Source organism: Electrophorus electricus, chromosome 3, assembly GCF_013358815.1.
Source record: "Electrophorus electricus isolate fEleEle1 chromosome 3, fEleEle1.pri, whole genome shotgun sequence".
NCBI classification, from domain to species: domain Eukaryota; kingdom Metazoa; phylum Chordata; class Actinopteri; order Gymnotiformes; family Gymnotidae; genus Electrophorus; species Electrophorus electricus.
In genome coordinates this window covers 19,344,456-19,365,880 of record NC_049537.1, presented here as the reverse complement: position 1 = coordinate 19,365,880, position 21,425 = coordinate 19,344,456, and the positions used below count along the sequence as shown (strand labels likewise).

At 44.1% G+C, this 21,425-nt stretch overlaps 1 protein-coding gene across 3 annotated transcripts in view; it reads right to left on the bottom strand.

Annotated features, from left to right (window-relative positions):
• slc24a4b (solute carrier family 24 member 4b) overlaps window positions 1-14,481 on the bottom strand; it is a 33,587-nt gene extending 19,106 nt beyond the window's left edge. Inside the window, exons 1-2 of one of the 3 annotated variants that reach the window (XM_027015060.2) lie at window positions 13,701-14,481; window positions 6,469-6,585 (exon numbers count right to left, since the gene is read on the bottom strand). In XM_027015060.2, coding sequence (XP_026870861.2) covers window positions 6,469-6,585; window positions 13,701-13,866 — 283 coding nt within the window. In that variant the 5' untranslated portion in view covers window positions 13,867-14,481. Of the gene's footprint in view, window positions 1-5,683; window positions 6,065-6,468; window positions 6,586-13,700 lie in introns of those variants that run through there. The other 2 variants (XM_027015069.2, XM_027015098.2) reach the window with 2 other exon arrangements.
• Window positions 14,482-21,425: the final 6,944 nt, after the last annotated feature.

Genomic DNA, 21,425 nt, shown 5'->3' with positions numbered 1-21,425 from the left:
ATGGAGACACTTCTACAGCTTTTAACCAGACCGTCCACCCGGGCCTCAGGGAGCATCTCCACCCCACCCCATCAGCCTGCCCAGCTGAAGCACCAATCGACACCCCTCACGCCTTGTTCAGCTGGGCTGGGGCAGACCTCAGATGGGTGTCTAGCTCTTGCCTAGCTCTGTGCCCACATAGCTGTTCTGGAAATACTTTCAAAAAGAAGCAAAAAAAGTGTCAAATTCGGCACCATCAGATTGATCATAATGTGACACTTGCAGTTGGGCTTTGTTTATGTGTTACACATGGAATGGGGACTCTCACAGATTCCCCAAACTTAAGATCATGTATTAATGGTAGGAAAATCCTGCAGACTAACCTGCACTGTTTGCTATCTGCCCCAACCTTCTTTGCTGATCCAACCACTTTCTCTGTTGAGAGGGTCTGTCTGAAGCACAGACCTACTTCTGGGTTAGAGTAGCACAAATGTGACATTTATAAAAATACAAAAATCCCACTTGGAAATAAATTAGGTTGTAAAGAACAGTGCTCAAATCTCCTCACAAGTCACCAATATCGAGGTTTAGGGAAACTACTTGTGAGAAGTCAAAAGATGTTAATTTATTTCAAAATTAATTAATGCTTTTTGCCATGACAATCTAATTGCCTCTTATTGGAGGGGAGAAGAGAGAAAGACAACCTGAAAGCCTTTTGAACAGTCAAAAGCCCCAATCACTGACAGTTTTGCACCAGCTCACTCATGTAGCCGAGAGAGTGTGTGAGGATATGAAACTCAACGGTTCATCCCAGCCTGAGCATTTTTTAAAAATAAATAAATAATTAAAAATAAATAAATAAAAAAAATCTAACCCCCACAGAGCTCAGTCATCCCACTCAGAGAAAACGGACTGGTCGGTGGCGCACCATTTGCAGATCGCGCTGGTTTCCAAATCCTTGACGGTGCACCCTGAAGCCCATGTGGGCATTAAAAGTGTTGGTTTCTTCTTGGAAATAAAATGGGAATTGTGCAATGCATTTGCTTACAATTTACCATCACTGTTCACTCCAAAAATGAACACAGCAAGGTGCTAGAATGCTTGTGTACCTGCCGGGGGTGTACGCAGGCCCCGCGACAAGAAACCCCAGCTCTCTGAGCAGATACTCACCATGTACATAAATGCATTTTGCACCCACTTTGCTCAGTGGCAGTTTGTGGCCCCTGCAAATGACACCAACCAGGTTAATAACAGACAAGAGTGAATGCGTTGGATTGAGCACTTACAAAGCAGACGGGCCACATGAAATGCATTCCTCACATTCTTCGCCTTCTGCAGGACACAAGACCCCCCCCCCCCCGGAAGTCCCACCCCACATGTCCCTTTGTATAACACTCTGTGATTAAGATGCAATGTCGTAATCTTTCAAATGTACTTAGGCCGTTACTTAACAGAGCCCACTACAGGAGGACGTGCGTTATGCAGGCAGTTGTGGGACCAAGAGCGTTTTTATAAAAAGCCAGACAGGCTTACAGACGGCAAGACTCGCGTTTCAAAGGCATCCAGGGAGATGACAAAGGTTAAAAAAAAAAAAGTGTGATATGAGGCTACAACGTGGGTACAGCTTTGGACCACCAGCCTCGACTCAGACTCGCATGAACTGCACCGCAGATATTTTTGCCTTTTCAGAAAAACAAAGATGGGTATTTGGCTCTTTAAACTCTCACCCTGTGATGGGAAATTTTTACACCACATCATAGTACTAGGGAGTGAAATGCAAAAAAGTTACAGGAAATCACTTCTGGAATCTCCCAACCTCCCACAGCATGATTAAGGAATCAGGGAAAATTGCATTGTGATGTCTCCATGAATGCCACTGGGGCATGTGGACTAAACATTGGGTGGTGTCCTGATGCGCGAGCCAATTCTGCATACTTCGTGCTGTGCAGCGTGTATGCACGAAACCGCGGCCGCGCGATGGCGCGCCCCCTGCTGGTGAGCCGCATGGCATAAGCAGACAGCGCTTCTAACCTTCAGTCACGAAGCCGATGGGGCTGGGCGGCACGGACCACAGGATAGTTACACCAGTTAACGTGGAAAGACTCAGCCAATTTCCTGTCGAATGAGTCAGCAACAACATGCACGCACACACATGCAAGTGGAGGCATGTCTTTTCTGCACAGTTGCACACACAAAAGTGTGTTTCCAGCAGAGAGGGGTTAACATTATTTCTATATTTTGAAGAAAGTCCTATTAAAAAAAAAAAAAAAAAAAAAAAAAAAAAAAAAAAATCCAAAATGGGACAGATGGGAGTTTACAATTAAACTAAAACTAAAAAAAGGAACCCTGAATCCAGCTGCTAATAGTGGGCTCAGTCCAGGCAATCAATCAGTGAAGTGTGTGTAGCAGAGCAGAGGATAGCCTGTTGGAGTGTGTAAGGCTGAATGTAATCAGCTGGGTAATGAAGTAATGTGGCAGATTAGAGGCCTGCGCAGTACAGTCTGCTCGCTGACCGACATGCATGCAGAAAGAAAGAGAACTTAAAATTCACAATCTGAGAGAGACAGAGAGCACCTAATTGCCATAATGTCATCTAAAAGCAGGCTTGAAAAGATGCATGTCTTGCCATGGAAGACAGAAAAGCTCATTACAATCTAGTCATGCTTTTATTTATGGCAGTGCTGCAGACAGGCCTAAACCATGTGCCAGCTCTGCTACCAAGACATGTTCAATCTGAGACAGTATGGCAAATTGTTAATTTATCATTTGTTGATTTTATTCAACTGAACCAACAATGCATTTGCATTCACAGCAATGACACGAACATTACAATTTAAATCTCAATCAACTTAAAGCTTGTTAGTAGCCTTGCTACCCTACCCATCCACACAGCAACATCTGTCTTAAACCCTCCAAAGCTCCTCACCCTCACACTATGCAGTTCAAACGCATTCAAAATTAAATACATTATATTGCTTATGTGAAAATATCTTCAGTCCCTGCTCTTTCGCTCTATTCTCTTCCTGTCTTCCATCTTCATCACATTCCTTAGATGCAGTACTATAAAACCTTCTGCAAACCTACTGTATTAGTGAACCAGTAAATATCTGCTAAAATAACTACCTTGTCAATACTGCCCTCCCGAATATCATGCAAACTAAGTTCAAAGTTTTATTTGTCGCATACATAGTTATACACAGTATAACTACACAGCTGAGGACATGATTATTAAAGAGCTCTGCTTTTTTTGCCCATTCACCCAGTCCCGTCAACCCGCGTGCCAACTCCTGGGAAGAACTCGTTAGGGACTCCGCCCTGATGGCGCTTCACAGACGGGACATGAAATTTGAGCAGGGCATGAAAAGAAAGCTTAGTTAGCTGGAGAGTGTTCAGATAAGGCCAGCCGGGACAAAGAGCAGGGACGCAGAGGCAAAGAATGCCTGAGCCCCGGTTATAACGCCACTACCTGCCGGGGTTAGCGGGCCAACTTCTCTTCGGACCTGGGTTCTAAACTCGGCCCGTCGGGGCATCTATCCAGCTGCCGGCGGTTTACCAACGTTTAACGGAGTGCGGTTAGCCAGAGTCACTTAACAGAAACTACACGAGTGAATTGTCGCACATTGATTAGAAAAAGCTACATTTACAACCACATTGATTTGGTTGTTATCTCGAATGACTTACAAAGAATGCAGACAGCAAAATGGCACCTACATATAGAGATGCCTCGGCTTCTGAAATGCAAGTAAAAGCCCGGTGTAGCTGAAGCGATATTTACATAATTAGCAATATCACGTTAAGAGCAGTGATGACCCAAATATCTTCCATGCTGCGTAGATACGTCCAAGCACTGCATAAAAGGGTCGTAGATAAAACTCAAGGCGAAACTTGAGCAAGGTCTCGCTTTGTTCCCAGTGCTAATCACAGTGGCCTCCGTTTGCCATTTTGGCCTGAATAGCAAAGCAGCCACCATCATTTGAAGAGCTATCACAGTTCGCGAGAAGTCGCTGTACTCCTCGGAACAGAACGGACAACGAAAGCAGGCCTTTGCATCCACAAGTCGCCTTCCACTGCGTCCCAGTTTTCTTGCCTCCCCCCGCGTGTGACGTTAATATTTCAAATAAAACCGTATGATTAAAAGCGGAAAAAAACAACAACACACTGATCTTTTATGTAATCAGGACAAAAAGCAAGACATGCCCCCCTGCATTAGCAGACCGCCGGTCGCAGAGGATTTGCCCAAGCTGCAGGCTTATTATGGCCTCGTAATGACCATCACGCAATTGTGAAACCAGCGGCCCGAGCCACAAAGGAAAAAGCCTTACATAACATCACCCATACAGAGTGGACCAAGATGAAACCCCACACACACACGAAATGGATGCTTCCTATAGGAAGGACTTAAATGAGACACCGACCACAATATCAAAATCGCACCAAAACAGGGCACTGATCATTTCCGCGTACTGTACAGTAAACTACACCTGCTGGAGGTTTATTTGGACACAGCAAGTGGGGAGAAACCTCCTATTTGCAATAATAAATCAATAATGAGGGGAGACGTACTGAGAACGGTGGTGTGGAAGGCAGGAATGTGCCAAACTCTTTTTGGAGAACTGCCTTTCCCGGAATAACAGCCGTTTAAGAAAGATATGGTTTATGCTGTAGCGTACACAGGAGGAATGCAAGACGAACGTTAAAAAAAAGGGAACAGGACCGAGGAGTCTACGGTGGACGGGACGGCTCAGGAGCCGTTTATGAAGGTACGGGCAAAAACTTAGCCTAGAAGTCGCGTGTGGAGAACAAGAACGCGGACCAGGTGTAGTTTTCAGTTCAGCTGCCCCTCAAATTCGTGTTCCTTTTAAGAAATCGGCACCGAGTCTGAAAGGACGAGGCTCACGGAAGGTTTTATGGCCGCGCTCGTCGGCACCGAATACAGGAAGCATCAGCAATGCAAAACATTCACAGTAGAATGCATTATTATTTTTGATTAAAATGTGCCAGTTGTGCTGCGTTTATTATCTTGGCATCATGTGACCAACAGAAGTCAGATTCTTTTGGTCATATTCCCTGACTGTTTGGACAGTTATCTGCACCAAGCAGATAAATTATTTTCGGATTACACCTTCTAAAAGTGGTGGGGACACAATCGGCAATTTCAGAAAAACGGTGGGGACACGTCCCCAGCATAAATTACACGCATGGATGGAGGTGGCTCTCCCGTGACATCACAGGTGGGATAGTGACGATGTGAGTTTATCAACAGGTTGTCTTCGGAAGAGTAAGCCACGTTAACGAGATTCACAGGGCAACACTGCAAAGCAAAATGCGACAGGATGCAGAGCTGGGGCGTCTGCAGTCTCAGCCTAAGCACTCGCAGAATCCTGTGCCAGATGAGAATTTGCATCACATGCAAACAAAGCCTGAAAATGAAAGTCATGCAGCACAGTCCAAATAAAGTCAAACACAAGCTGAAACCAAAGACAAAAAAAAAACCAAAAAAAAACCCACACACAACCACACACGAGAGGTCCTCACTGCATAGGTTTTGAATACAGAAACAGAAGTTGGCCCAAACAAAGGTATTTCACTTCTGATGCAGTTAGATTAAATGCATAAACATTAAAGTGACGTGCAGGTCACAATGACTGCCCGCCAAACGGCACAGGCTATGATTTAAACTCAAATGTCAAATTTACTGATTTACTTTTAAATTTTACTTGACTGTTTAATAAGGATATTTTCCCCTGCTCCGATTCGACATCCGTCATTTCAGGCATGCCCACAGATCTGCAGCACCTTGAGAGTCTCCACACAGGACCTAAACAGGACTAGAATCTTCTGTCAAAAGCGACAAAACAAGCTTTAAATCCTTAGGTCGTCAACACACTGCCCCCAATGTGTACCCACTTAAGTGTAACCCCATTGGCTCTAAATGCATTTCCATTTTGGATCCATTTGGACCATGTATGTCACAGGCCTCTAATAGATCCATCTGTTGGCATTCTGGCACGAGGAACTCAATCCCGACCCACGCAGAGGGGGATCGGTTTTCCTTATGGTCCAGTGCTGTTCCCCGACAACTCCGCGGTCACGGTCTTCCGCAAGTTCCAGGACACGTCCTCAAATACGAAAAGTGCTTGTGCTGAGGGCAGACATGTTCTGCACACACAGACACGATTTGTTTGTATCAGGAAGCAGCAGCATTTTTTTGGTGCACAGCCACACTGAACCTTCCGCAACCATGCAGTATGTTTCAGCCCATTTGGATACATTTACGTGTTCTTTTTTTTGTGGGGATACTCAACCATTTACAGCCAGAGTCACCTGACATGCCTAAGCAATGGGCTATGCAGTGTGGCCTATGACAAAGCACAGGACGCTATTCTACAGTGGCTTGTCAAATCCCAAATGGGCCTGGAACTGTAAAGATGGCAAAGGCTATGAGGATTTGGGGCCAGGACCGTGTAGCACAGGGGCCTCCTCTCCTACCCGGCTCGGTGCAGCTCCTCTCCTCGGTCTCGTTGTCATCCGCCGAGGCCATCAGTCTCCGCCCCCAGTGTTTATGCCCCGCCTCTGCCCCGCCTCCTTCTGCCACCATGCCATGACCTGGAGGGGTAGGGGAGGACAGACTTAATCATCTCCACTTGCTTGTGTCACAGCAACAAAAATAAGTAAAACCAAAACAACGCATGATGTGTGTTCAGAAACACATGCTGCTTACTGTGTGTGTGAAGGGCATTTCTCCTGCACTTCAAAAGAACTACAGATAGATAAAAATAAAATCAAAACATCGTCAGGTGTATCCAGTTTCAGGATTGAATCAATGAAGATGTCTCTCGTAATTCTAAATTCAAGCTTTATTTTTTGTTTGGGAACACGAATTCAGCACGTCAGTCAAAAGTTCTAACAAGCAGGTGAGTGCTGATTGCCAACAGCGCAGGAGGGTTTGGCACTCTCTGCTCAATCAAGCTGCAGTTCTGACTAACAAGTATAGGCTCAGTACGTACAGGCTGTGACCGGGAATGCTTATCCAATCAGCTCAGAGATATTCCACTTCCACACCACGCCCTTCCAATGAGAGCTCGCCATTTTATTATAGGACATCAACAGACTAGGCTGGATTTGTTCACTCTGTCATGTCCATGCCTGACGTTAAATGTGTCCTCGTTCTGAGGGATGATTGTGTATTACTGCAATTGTGTTTAAAAGCATGGGTGTTGATGCACATGTGCTCAGAATGCGATTAGCTTGGACTGTCCCACTGACTTGGTGACTGAGTTCACTCCAGCCAAACAGTCATGCAGACGCAGTCTGAGAATTGTTCATATTCTGTTCATATTTAGAAAGCAGAGACTGTACATATTTATGTAAGCATGACTTCTGAACAAACTGGTGGGGGCAAAAGTGGAAGGAATGGCACACGGGGTTACTTTGGATTGGATTGTGGACATTACATAAAATGGATTGTGGATCGCAGCGACCAGATCACAGAGAACCGTTATTAATGCAGAGCCAAACAGCAAAGGAGAATTACACTCTATACTAACTTGGAAATTTCCCTCCTCTGAGCACCCAGACCCAATAACATGATGCTTATAACCAAGAACCTTATGCATCATGCTGGGCGTTTTGCAGTCCCTATCCAGCAGCCGAACAACCTTGGAGACACGAGAAGAATGCAGGTTGTTTTTAATGGGCCAGTTACACAATGATGCATCACGAAAATGTACCATCCAGACGTGCTCTGCGGACAGACGGCCCGAGGAAGGGCGTCGCTCCCTGCTGCATCCCGTGTCCTGAGCTCTGGGCTGAACGATTCACCTCTTGCACCTTTCTGGCCCCTTTTCCTCTCCGCTGCCGCGTTAGCATGCTGGCAGCAGCCGGCGCTAGACCTGCCTCTTACTTCTCCGTGGAAAGAAGGGAAAAAAAACCCACTCAGACAATTGTCCATCTGTTGGGGGGCCAATTCTGCCTGATTTAGCCTCGTGCTTGCAGTGCCCTGCTCCCAGCCATCAATAAAGCAGAAGTCACAATGGGGACATGGGTGATTTAGAAGCCTTCCTTTTGTCTCGATAAAAACACACACACACACACACACACACACACACACACACACACACACACACACACACACACACACAAAAAAAAAAAAAACCCAGCAGGGACATCCAGGCAGTATTCGATTGATTGAGAGGGGGCAGGGAAGAGAGGGATGAAGGGAAGCACGATTTTTCTTTTGTCTTTTATCAACCTCTCCCAGATCATTACAAGCGCAGTCAGGAGAGCTGTGGAGGGCCATGCCTACTGCCGGCACGCCCCACGGGTCTTTCATCAAGTCCCGGCTGTTGTTAGAAGATGGAAAAGGGCCATTACCACCACTGAAAGCTTGCCACCTCCACTCGCTGTGCTTCCTCCTCCGTGGTGGGAGATCGACCATCCCCTCCGCACACGCCAACCCCATGTAATCTTTCAATCTTTCTTGTTTTTAAATGTAATTAATAGGGCTCCACTCTTCCTGCTTCTTGGCCATATACGGGTGTGCCGTGACCCAGGTCAGAGGAGCAAAGGAACCTGGGAGGTCAAGCACCATTTGAAGCCAAAGCTTAAAAATACAGGACACATTCAGTATTTCTGCAGTATATAGAAAATTCTAGAGATGTGGGAGGGAGTAGAGACCTTTCTATAGTTTCCATTTTTCTCCTGAGGAGCTCAGTACAAGAGAAGTGCAGGAAGTGCTTCATCCTCTACATTGATCCATCTGGCATGGATGAACATTAAACTGTACCGTTATATTGTCAGACTTTATATTCTGTACTGAAGTCAAGATCCCCAATGAGTTCTCTATCTGGTTAAAACATGTGTCTGTGTTAAAGTTACTCTACTAAACCCCTAACTGTTAGCAGCAAAGTTTGTATGGTAAACTACACAAGATGACGCAAGTTCATACAAAAACAAAATGGGATTTGATCGAAATACAAAAGTTGAAGTCATATATTTGCTTCATAGTTCTAAGATGATTTCAGGCCTCTCTGGCTTTCCACGTCATATAGAGAAGCTATGAGAACTGACCACCCACCCGTCACTGACTATCCACTTGTAACTGAAGGGTTCACACATGCTTTGTGCTACCACAAACAGTGAGTTAAAGTAAAACTATTGTGAACATACAAGATAGGTTACGAGGAAAGAAAAACCACAAACTGAAATTACAGTAAAAACGGTCACTTTTTGTAAAACTTGGCTCACATTTAAAAAGAGAAATCCATCTTAATATCAAGCAGCTTCATATGCAAACTGTAGTTACTTGTCTGCGTTAAGCATTCTCTGATATGGAAAATAAAGATACCACGTTACCTCATCAACCTAGCAAACGCCGAGGTGAAGAATTAAGAGTGCGTCCACAACCAACTCGTGTCATTGGACCCAAGTCAGGTGATATAGTATGCAACTGTACTGGTGAATGGGTGCAGTAGATGATTATGTATACATCATGCACAATATGTAGCTGTACTGCTGAACGGGTGTTGTACATATTACTCTCATGGACAATCATCTACTACACCCATTCAAGAGTATAGCCACATACTATATTAATATATAGCACATACACATAGTATGCAACTGTACTGTTGAACGTGTGGTAGATGATTGGTTGTGTATGATGTATTTAATTTTGCTAGGCTGGAAAAAATCCTGCCAATCAAGTTATCCAGGAGGCATCAGTTCATTAACCAGATAACTAAAGCAGCCCTCACACACACCTTGCTAGCCAATAAACATTTAACTATTAAAATGCCTTTTATTAATTCACTTTGTCCATCTGTCTATACATTAACTCCTTTCTGTGGAATATCTTTTCCATGTCATCAAGCTAAATAAGGCCCACCTGACTAAACTGAATAGCTTTTAGTGACCATAACTCATTTCTCAAGGTCACTGCCATTTCAAAGGAAATAATCAGGTTCATGTTTTCAAAAATATTAAAAGATGCAGGCATGTGGCTTTTATTTAGCCCATTCAGGTGCCAGAAACCCCTTACAAAAATTGACAGTAGGTCAATTAAACCGTCACCAGCCCACTCAATGCTGAAAAGGCAGCACCTTCCATTTGGAGAAGAGAAAAAAAAAAGAAGAAGAAAAAAAAAAAAAAAGAAGCCCCAGTACATTTTGTTCTATGGCAACTTTTTGCAAATTATTTCAATAATTCTGTACTGGATCCACTTCAGAACTGCCCTGGTACTTAACGCCCAATATTGCTGTATTCTATTACATCCTATTTGTATTGCTAGTTTACCCATTGTATTTGAGTGTTAAATGTTTGTACACAGTTCTAGGGTTTCAGACCTTTGTATTCATTTAACCATTTTTATTTTTGAGGAAATCAAAAGCCTCAATGAAAAGTTTGTGAAAGAACCTCAAATATACAAAAAAAGAAAAAAAAAAAAAAAAGGGGGGGGGGGGCAGGGTAGTTCATTTGCCAAGCCAATTAGCCAAGAACTAAACATGGCCAAAAAGTCTGCCTTAAAACCATTAACCTAATCTCAAGTTATAGGAGGACTACTGCACACATGATAGGATTACAGTCAGGAAACAGCTACACTGGGCAGCATTACACCAGGTTTCTATCTCCTGTAAGAGTCCTGATAGCCTCTAGAATGAAATCTTTCAACAATGGGATTGGAACAGCCGAAAACAGAAAGCCAACCAGAACAGAAAAACTTCACCGATTACAGGTGAGCTCAGACCTACAAATTCAGACTGTAGCGCTGTTACGCTTCAGTGCGTGGTCACTCGGGTTGACGTGCATGAAATGGCCCGAGGCACGTCCCTTACATCAATATGTGCCGAAATATGACAGCAAGACCATGAGGTCACCAGCCCACCAGCACTTTGGCCCAGTTAAGTGAGTTTAAGGAAACTGTTCACTGGAAAAAGTCCATCTGGAGAGCTGCAAACCGTGCATCGCAGCAACAAGCGGGCGTCCGCACAGGAGTCGTTGGCCTAAGCGTCGCTGTTCTCCTGTTTCTATGACACCCACCACTGACCTCCATTTGGCTGAAGTCCTGATCATCATTAGTCATGTCATCAACAGACAGACGCAATAAGAACTCGTCACCGGAGGACGATTTCAGTTGTGCCCTCGACAAAAGCCCCGATATTGCTGTTGTAGAAAGGAAACGTTAAAAGGACGCAGGACCTAGATTACAACTGACCTAACCCACCAGCGGGGATCACCTACACAGGATTACGTTACGAAGAACACGCGTGTCCCCTGTGGGTGCACACGTGCTTTCATTTTCAGATAGAGCAGGTCAAACTCACACCTGAACTGATCGACAGGGGACTTCAATTCCTCTTTTTGAAAAGGTCACCATCTTAGAGCTGCAGCTTCTATAATAACAGTTTTATTTATACAGCACCTCACACACACGCAAGGTCCCTTTACAACGTAACAGTACAACAAATGGCAAAGTGAAGGACGAGCCAAGTGGGGCAAGTGGCGTTCTAGAGACAGGAGGGAGGTGTTCAGATGGGATAATGTGACAGAATTTATGGAGATGCTGCCAGACAGAATTCTAGAACATGGGGACCGTTGCACCGAACAAGCTGTCGTCCACATGGGCAAGACCCAACTGTGAGGACCCAGGAATTAACTACAGTTTAAGGGGTTGTCCTGATACTGCAATAGGGAAGGAATTACAATAATAAAGTGAGTATGAGGGAGAGAGAGTGCAGCAGAGTTCAGCATCTTTCATAGTGAGGACTTTACAGCAGAGCTAGATGTACATTTACAGTATTGAGTAGACGCTCTTGTCCAGAGCAATTTACAATAGCGCGTTCTCTCCGGATGGAAAAAAAAAACAAAAAACCTTAATCACATTTTATGCCCCACAGTGAAAAACAGGAAACGTTTATAAATTTTACAATTAATAAACAGCTGATTCACAAAGGCAACACTAACAAGATTGTAACATGCAGATTTTAGGAAGACACCACAGACGGAAACGTTAGTGCAAAATAGTGAGCTGTGTAACTGCACGCCTCACAAACACCCTTGGGCTGAGTAAGCCCACAAACTCAGTAGTATAATGACCAATATACCAAGACCAATTTGAGTGGGATTTTCTTGAGAACGCAATCTGAACAAACGTATTTAAACCGGCTTTCCGAGTTGGGGGGCGTGGGGGAATAGTGTTTTTTCTACGATACGGTCAACGTATCAAATTTAGCTTTTTTGACGCTTTATTGACAGATCGGCAAAAATAGGCTAACCTTAATTCACTACTACAGAGGAAAGAGTAATCCGATCCGGCGTGCTTATGGTTAAGGCAATGCCAAGTCAGGGCTAATTTCTAGTAAAATTCCAACCGATTGTATATTCTGAAACGTTTCGGGTTTTGTGCGACAGGAAGTCACGTTGTTAATCATAGGGCGTTTTATTCAGATTACCATATGGTTGCCTCGAGGTTTGTCAAAGTTGAATCAACAGTAAATAAACTAAAATTATGGTCTTTTTTTTTTTTTTTTTTTTAAACACGTGATTGGTTGCTTTTATAATCGGTTTTCGTTTATGTAACGCTAGAGTACATCGAAAACTTTAAAGTGCGCTTTCAAATGTATGGCTACAGTACTCCGACGTCGCAGATCGGTGTTTTTTTTGTTGTTTTTTTAATCAACGCAACTGGCAACCTGACGATGAAGAACCAAATGATTCGGAGTCATCTTGTTACATGGTCCGTTTTGACACGAGCATATGTGCGAGTAGTATAGCAAACCCTAAGCACATGTCCAGTACACATTCTCGTCGACGCGACCCGCCTAATAGACGTTGCAACACTGTTAGAAAATGTAAAAAGTCGAATATAGTGGTCACGCCACGACTGAATGCGTGACAGATCGTGCAGCGCACCCGCGATGATGGTGATTTGAGGGTAACGTTTGAAGACATGAGAGACACCCCAGATCATCCGAGTCAGGGAGTCTGATTTCTTATACCTCTCGTCCGGCGAAGACGCACTTTTTACCAAACGTCATGCCTGTAGAAGTGACTGGTGCTGGAAGTTAAAATCTGACCTTGAGCGCATTGGGGAAGAGAGGTACGCGTCTAAAAAAAAAAAAACAAAACACGCTTTTTGACTTCGTTAGAAACGTGTCGGCGTTATATGGGCTCACTGCGGCATGCAGACATACGCATAGCCAACTACCAGTACGCGGAAAGGACGGGAACCTGCGTTGACCTATATCTCCAGAGTCGAGGCCATAAATCACGACAGGTGCATCGCAGTGTGCCCTCAGCGTGGCAGAGCACTGACGATAGAGAATTGTTCATTCTAGCCATAGCAAGAAATGTACATTTAGCACATGACAAAAGACAAGTAAAATTGACATAAAAAAAAAAAAACGAATTACTGAATTAATCTGTTTGGACGTGGCGTACTAGGCTTGCACTCCTTACTGTGCGTAAGACAGCATCCAGACAGCTGCTGGAAAAGACTATTCTTTAGGCTTAAATGGGTTGAACTGTGCTCATTTCGTCTATTGTGCGTCCTTGAAAGGCATTACGAATCTATTTTGCACCGGCAATCACAGCAGATGCTGAAGCTATTGAAACCATTGCCGGCATTTATGCCGGTTACGCTGCAGAATTCTCCGTGGCTCCGCACCGTTCAATCAGCCCTGCGTTTCCCGCTTTGGCAGCACTTCTTCCCGTGTTCGACTCACCTGCTGTTGTCAGGAGTGCTGACATGCCCCAAGCCACAAAGAGAACACTGCAGACGAAGCACACTTGCACAAAAAGCATCTCTCGCCTCTTGCGAACTTTGAAGATCTTAGCAATGACAGATTTTTTGGACGCGGTCATCATCTCGTGTTGGTCCATGGTCACCATAGGCACGGTGTGTAACGAAGACTTCGCCGTCCCACGCTGGTTGCAGACGACAGGGATATACCGATGAAACTGCCCGTTTTCGCCGCTTCTGTCACACTAAAGACACGGTCCTCATGTCGAGTGGCCGGGGCGCAGAGGCGATGCAGCGAAGGGGACAGTTTGCATGTGCCGCCCGAACGCAGGGAAGCTGCGCTGCGGAACCAGAGACAGCAGAAATCCTTCGGTACCAGAACAGGAAACCAAAACGCAAACACCGGTGTTGAAATTAATTTCGCTTTCCTGTCCCAAATCCTGCCTCAAAACGTTTATCCGCCGCGCTCCAGTAAGACAGGCTTCATCTACGCTTGTTCCGCTGGAACACAAACCGTCTGGTCAAACTGCATTTGTCTCTCAACATCATCCATGCTGAGCAATAGCTTTTTCCCCATTAGAACGAGATCCAGTCAAACCCGTGCACACTGGCGTTAATTGAAACCCACTTGATTTCATCAAGGTTAATTGTTGGGTAGGAGAGGCGTAGTTATGTCGCGGTCCCCCGCCCCCTTCCAAAAAGTAACCCTCAGCTAAGCGCTGCAAGCCCACGGCGCGGTCCCTTGTGCTGTCTGCACGCTCGTTCCTCCTGTGTTTCGCTTTTATTAAACTTATGATGTTACTGCGATTAACTTTTCCTTGGTTTCGCATGTGTCCGTGTGGCATTTTGCTGCGACCGCCAGCGTTATGGCACGCTCAGCTGCAAGCCTCCACCCGAATGGATTAAAGGGTTCTGTTACATATTGTCCCGTGCGTGCATTTTATTGTTCACTTTACGGTTTATGAGTTATAGTAACACATCTGGAGCAAAGCCCGTATTTAAGAATTATTTTTATTAGACATATTAGACATATTTTATGTCTCCAACTATGACTTCAAATGAACATATAAACATAACGACTACGAGTAAAAACGTGATAGTGTTTAATTACTCCTGGTGTGTTAAATATAATTAGAAGTCCGTATTTTATTAATGCTGTTAGGTGTTTGTAACCGAGGCCCAGGTCAAGTGAAGGACGCGATCACACTGAAGGCGGCAAAGGCCGTTCATGTTTGGCACAGTGGGCGCTTGCGTGCTTCAAGACGTGTACGCGTGCGTGCGTGCGTGCGTGTGTATGTGTGTGTGTCGGAGGGGCAGGGGAGCCTCCTTAAGTTCCTGATTTGCAGGTAACAGTATGTCTCCATAGCCTTTCAATAGCTTTGACATTTGAATTCAGTTTTTAAAATACGGCTTGCTTTTAAAAGTCACATAACGAGGGGCACATGTTATTTTTGACACGACTCTAAAACTAACTGTTCTATATTCTCTAAATGTCATGGCTCTGGTGGAATTTTGAAAGGAATCCAAAGAAAGTCTATCAGTGGTAAGTATTTGTATTATAGACTTGAGTAGCCATCGAAACCTACAAGGAATTATTTTGTGTGTTTGTGTATGTGTAGGTGTGTGTGAGTGTCCCTGCGCAGCCTTGTTTTTTTTTCCCACTGGGCGTTGATCTCACACCGCAGTGCAGTGTACAGGGGCCATCCTTATTAACATGTTGTATTAATAGACCACTTTTGCCATAATGAACTCAAATCCCACTGTTCAACTACATGTTGATGACATTCTCACTAATAGGAAACCACACTTGAGTACCACGCTGTTACAAAGAATACACACCTTGGTACCAAGAGCCCCCTTGGCAGTCGTTGGCAGCAAGATGATTGTCTAAGAGAGTGCAGAGCTGGTGACTCAAACTGCTATTCACCACCAGAGATCACAGCTTGACATACTGATCCTGGGTCAGTATCAAGGCCTCTTTAATGGAGGAGGGGGTTATGTAATTGTCACACTAACAGATATGTGAGGGAGAAATGCACCTTGGGCTCATTTTGCGGCTTGTTTACAAAGCCAGACTTTAGCTGCTGCTATCTCTTCTCCGTCTTCATAAATTGGCGTCCTTGTTTAAATGTAAATTTAAACTCCTGTGATTACAGAGGTGCAAGACAAGAGAGTGAGCCTCTCTACATAGTAATGTGCTGTGTGTCTGGGCTTTAAGTACAACTGCAACTTAATTTTGAATTGCTGCTGTGGCCCCAATGAATGGAGTTTATTGTGTTTATTAAAGTAATAACTGGATTCTTGTTATACATTTGGCACATTGAGAGCATTGCGGTTCTCTATACTCTTTTCCAGTCCCTTTGTGTAAAGTGAACATGAGACTCAGTTATCAAACATATCTGACTAAATTACAAGCAACAGAATATTAAATATTGAAACTCAAAAAACCTCTCCTTTTCTCTCTCTCTCTGCCATCTCGCTTCTGTCTCAGTGCCCCTGCAGTCGGATCTCCAGCACGATACGCCTCTCTAATCTGCGAGAGGGCGAGCGCAGCTGTGGGTAAAGCTGGCTACGCAGCTCCTGCCAGGGGCCTGCGTGTGGCCGCCGGCTCGGCCCGCTAAGTCCCTGGCATGGGAACTGAGAGTGGGTCTCACGCGTGCGCGCGCAACATGGGCTCTGTGCTTATTGTGCATGTGCATGCTTGAAAGAGAATCAGAGTGAGAGAATGCCTCAGTATGATCCATGCTGTGATCCTTGGAGCCAAAATTCCAGTCCGTGTTTTGGAACAGGAAGCAGTTTTTATTTGCCAGGTTTTTTAGGTGCAGGAATTTGCTATGGAATGATAGAAACTGCTCTACACATTATAATAATAAAGGGACAAGGGTGCGTGAGTCACGTTTTGTGCTCATGTCCATATACAAACACACACACACATATATATACACACACACACACACGTACATACATACATACATACACAAATATGTGTATGTGACAAATAAACCAAACTTGAAACACATACATACACACACACACATATATATACACACACATATACATACATACATACATATATATATATATATACATATATACATATATACCCACACACATTATATATATATATTTATATATATAAATATATTTCTATATATCTATCTATCTATCTATATATATATATATATATATATATATATATATATATATCTATATATATATATATATATATATATAAACGAGTGTGTTTGTATATATATATGTATGTATATGTGTATATATAGGTATATGTATGTATATATATATATATATAGATAGATAGATAGATAGATAGATAGATAGATAGGTGAGTATGTATATGTGTGTGTGTATATATATGTATATATATATATATATATATATATATATATATATACACACACACATATATATACACACATATACACACATTATATATATACAAACACACACACACACACACACACACACACACACACGTGTGTGTATTATATAATAAATTTATATAATATAGTGTTTACTCCTTATGTTTCTCTTATGTTACACCTTATGTTTTTGTTCTTGGTGTTACTTTGCTTTCGTTATGTCTTCTGGTGTTACATTGGATTTTATTATCAAGGATGTCTTTGGATTTGCCTACAATAAAAACAGTCCTCCTTTATACAATGTACAGGACACAAGTCCTGCCTCGACTGTTCAGGCATTATAGAAAGACAGACCAAGAAAAGACACAACAAGACGGATGTCTTCATCGGAGGAAGTGCGTCTGTCTTATGAGTGCTTGCTCTCAACCCTTATTGTTAGCCACCTCTTTGTTAGCTACCCCGAGTGTTTTCAGTGGAGAGGGTCTTGTGGAGGGGTTTCTACTACTGAGTAAGTAGAAAACATTCAAACATTTCAGCCTTCCTGATCCACTGGAGGCAGTAAAGTTTCAGTTTTTTAAACACCCTCTTGAGGTTAAGGTTTTGTGGTGGGCTGAACTAATTCTGGCACATAGAAACATAGCTAAAGAAACAAGAACACTAGAAGAGATTTATCACCTTCTGTGGGCTAGATTCCGTAGGTTACCTGTCCCTATACCTGTAACCTCTCCTGAAGCCCCTGCTCTTGCAGTTTCCTCACCAAAGGCCACCTAAGTACCACTGCCTGCTGTCCCTGTGTCCAAACCTTTATGAAGACCCATGGTCCTGACAATCTCTGCCCTACTGCCCAAGGTTCAGGGCCTCCAGATGGGGGGCTTCCAAGGTTTGGGGGTGGGAGGGATGACACCACCAATTGCCCTGTCTCCAGCATTGAAGATGCTGCTCAGTGTCCTGTTTCCTGCTCTCAGGAGGGGGCTGCTGCCAGCATGGTCTGTTCTCCAGGGACCACTATTGCCACACTGCTCTCCGGAGTGCTCCGCCTCCTTTACACGCTGCTCACTAGAGGACACCACCTCCATCATGACTTGCTCCCAGGATGTAGCAGCTGCCTCTGCTACTGCCTCCGCCACAACCTATGTCCAGGACCACTGTGCCTCTGGACCTTTCAGTTCTGCCAGCCTTTCCAGCTCCAGTGGCCGCACCTTGCAGCCTGTCTATTTTTGTTAGTGTTTATGCCTTGTGTTTATGCCTTGGGTCTATATTTTTGTTTCTAACGAGTTTCCTGGTTTGTTTTGCCCATTTTTCCTTTCTGTTCCTTGTATTAACTTCGTTATGTCTTCTGGTGTGGTTATGTTGGACATTATTACCAATTATGACTTTGGATTTGCCCACAGTCAAGACAGTACGCCAATGCACTTGCGTCCTGCCTCACCGGTTCATACATCACACACACACACAGCGGTAATTTGCATATTAACAAGTTTGTTGTGGTGGAGAGGGGAGGGGGAGAGGCCAAGTTCTCAAAAAACTGGCAAGGGGACATCTGGAGGAACAAATTTGAATTCCTCTTATTTAGAGGTTTTTAACCTTGAAGAAATTTTATTCTGAGAGGTATGCTTGCACAGGTGTGGCTTTTGGATTCCCATAAAAGCATATTATGCAGTCATGTTAAAACCAAATTCCACAAGCAAGGAAGTGGCAGACGTAGCTACAAAAAATCTCCTAGAACCTGCTTCTGCTTTCTGCTTTTCCTTGTCTGTTGCAGTTCGCTTTGCATGTGCAGTGCAGCCTTTGCTCACTCAGCATAGAAGTGTAAATGAGTCCAAATAGGATTTTAATCAGTATATTGGTGATCACTTTGAGTGTTTTTATATATATATATATATAAAATCTAGCAAGTACTAGTTTCGTTGGTTTGTTTTTCTTTTCAAAGATGATTTTGAAACATATTTAAAGTATGCAGGCAGTTCACGAGCACATCAAATAGCATGCCATGTCTATTACCACCATTGTGTTTGGAGCATTTTGACACGTGGAGCTTCTGGTTCTTTGATTTTCCTCCTTTACCTTCAGGTCACGTGGTGCGCAGACGACCGTCACCATGTCACATATCCCCACACGGTGAACGCCGCTCTTTCTCCACTAAGGTGTGGCTATTTAGCGCAACGCGTGTACGAGGGCACATGCACAAACCTTACCGGACGTTCTAAAGTCACGTGTGAAGAAGGCAGGTGTGCAGCTGAACGTGACACGAGCATCTTGTTAATGACTTCATGCCTGGCACCATGCTGTTACCTCCTTCACTGGGGCTGGATGTCACGAGCGTCACACAGACGCACACCAACGCACATGGCGTTTGCTCCTCGCTGAAGCCTGGAACTTCAGCGGTGCACCCACGATCCTCTCCTTCTCTCCTCCTCACCCTCCCTGACTGCTAAAGGCCGCAAAGCAGTGCCTGACCTCGGCGCTGACCTCACAGCTTCGGCCGCAGCCTAAACACGTTTCTTCCGGCAAAAGCAGGAAGGTGAATCTATGCTGATAACCACACCACACACAATCAGCCACTTAGAACAATCGGACCTGTGGCATAAGGGCCAGTATTGGTGTCTAAACAGCCTGGCTATGGCTTCTTACTCACCTCACTAGCTTAGGCACCTAAAATGTAGATACACTTTCCGAGACAGACAGATGAAACAGAGGCCTTAAGGCAAAGCAAAGTACTGGCCACGCTTCTTTATTGAGGAATATTTATTTATGAATAAAACCCAGTGGCAGCTGTAAAAAGGTAAAGACATCTAATCTGTAGCATTGTGGTATGATCACAGGAGGCCGTGCCTTTGGGAGGAGCAGCTACACACAAATGATTCCGTTATTTTACGTCCTGAGAAAGAACAGGCATGGACAGAGAGTGATGGAGAAACAGAGGCATGGAGGACGGGAAGAGAACAACTTCGTTCCTCTCTCACTTTTCCGCCAAGGCTCATCAAAACACACTGCAAAGGTGAGGGCTGCCAAAAGCAGGTCAGCACTCCAGCCTTGCTTCTCCCCAAACCGACAGGTCTGTGGTGATGGCGGCAGCAGGTGAATAGATAGGTCTGAACACGGAGGGAGCCACTGGATACGAGGCATTCATTCTCTTACTCTCTCTCTAGATCTGAAAGGAAGTTCTCACATGTGCACATTTTACTGTGCCACATGTGCATTTACCAACCGATTTGATCATCGACACAGACAGAAAATGTATGTTAACGCATTTATATACTGTGACTGGTCAACCCTGCTTTCTTGGCAATAACCTCAACCAAATGCTACCAGGTAGCTTCTGATCGATCCTGCGCTGTAGTTGGAGGTATTTTGGCATAGTCTTCTATTCAAAACCGTTTTAATTTGCATAAATTTTTTTTTAGAATAATGCCACAGCATTTCAATAAGACCAAGATGGAGAGACTGACTTTTTTTTTTTAATAAATAATTTAAAAATAGGGAATTTCTTCCTTTTTGGTTTTTTATTTACTCCTGAGTTTTGGATTGCTGTCATGTTGCACAGACCAACATCGTCTGAACGTTAGATCCGAGAAAGCCTCATGCTATAGCACATGTGTGTTCAAGTCCCAGTCTTCCAGGTCCGGGTCTTACAGCTTTTCTAACCTCCCTTTATCTAGGAGTCAGGTGTGGCAACAAAGTCGCCAAGCAGTTACATTTGTCTTTTAATCACCAGAAGGAATTACAAAACCCAGGGCTGGATATGGATTCTAATTTAAGCAATTTCATCTACAAATTGGTGTGGTAATGGGTTAATCTTCGCGTTACGTTCTTCGTAAACACGGAAATCCTTTCAGCTGTGAACACGCTGTCAGAGTGTACGTAATCCTGTAGTGCCGCAAAGATTTTTAGCATAATAATGACTTGTGATGCTACAGACTGTTACTGGGTGCACCTCCGGGGATGTCAGACATGTCTCTGCCGCCCGGCTGACCCGCTTAAATGCGGTTCAGTTCAAACCTAAGCCTCCACAATATGGAATCATTTTTCAGTTCTTGTAACAGTTCACCTTAGACGCTTGACGCCCGTCTAGCTTGCAGGTGTCAAAGTGTAGAATGACTCAAATTTTCAAGCTTTTCCTGTTTAACATTTTTAAAGCTGTAGGCTAATGGCACTAATTTCTACCCCATCATGCCATGCCATGCATTTAACATGCCTCCCCCCCATAAGGGAAGAAAAAATTAAACGGAGTGCAAACAGGTCACCGCTTGGATGACGGGGGACGGGCTGAAGTTTGCAGCGATCTGAGAAGACGCATTTATCATCGTGAGTTAATGGTCCTCTACGTT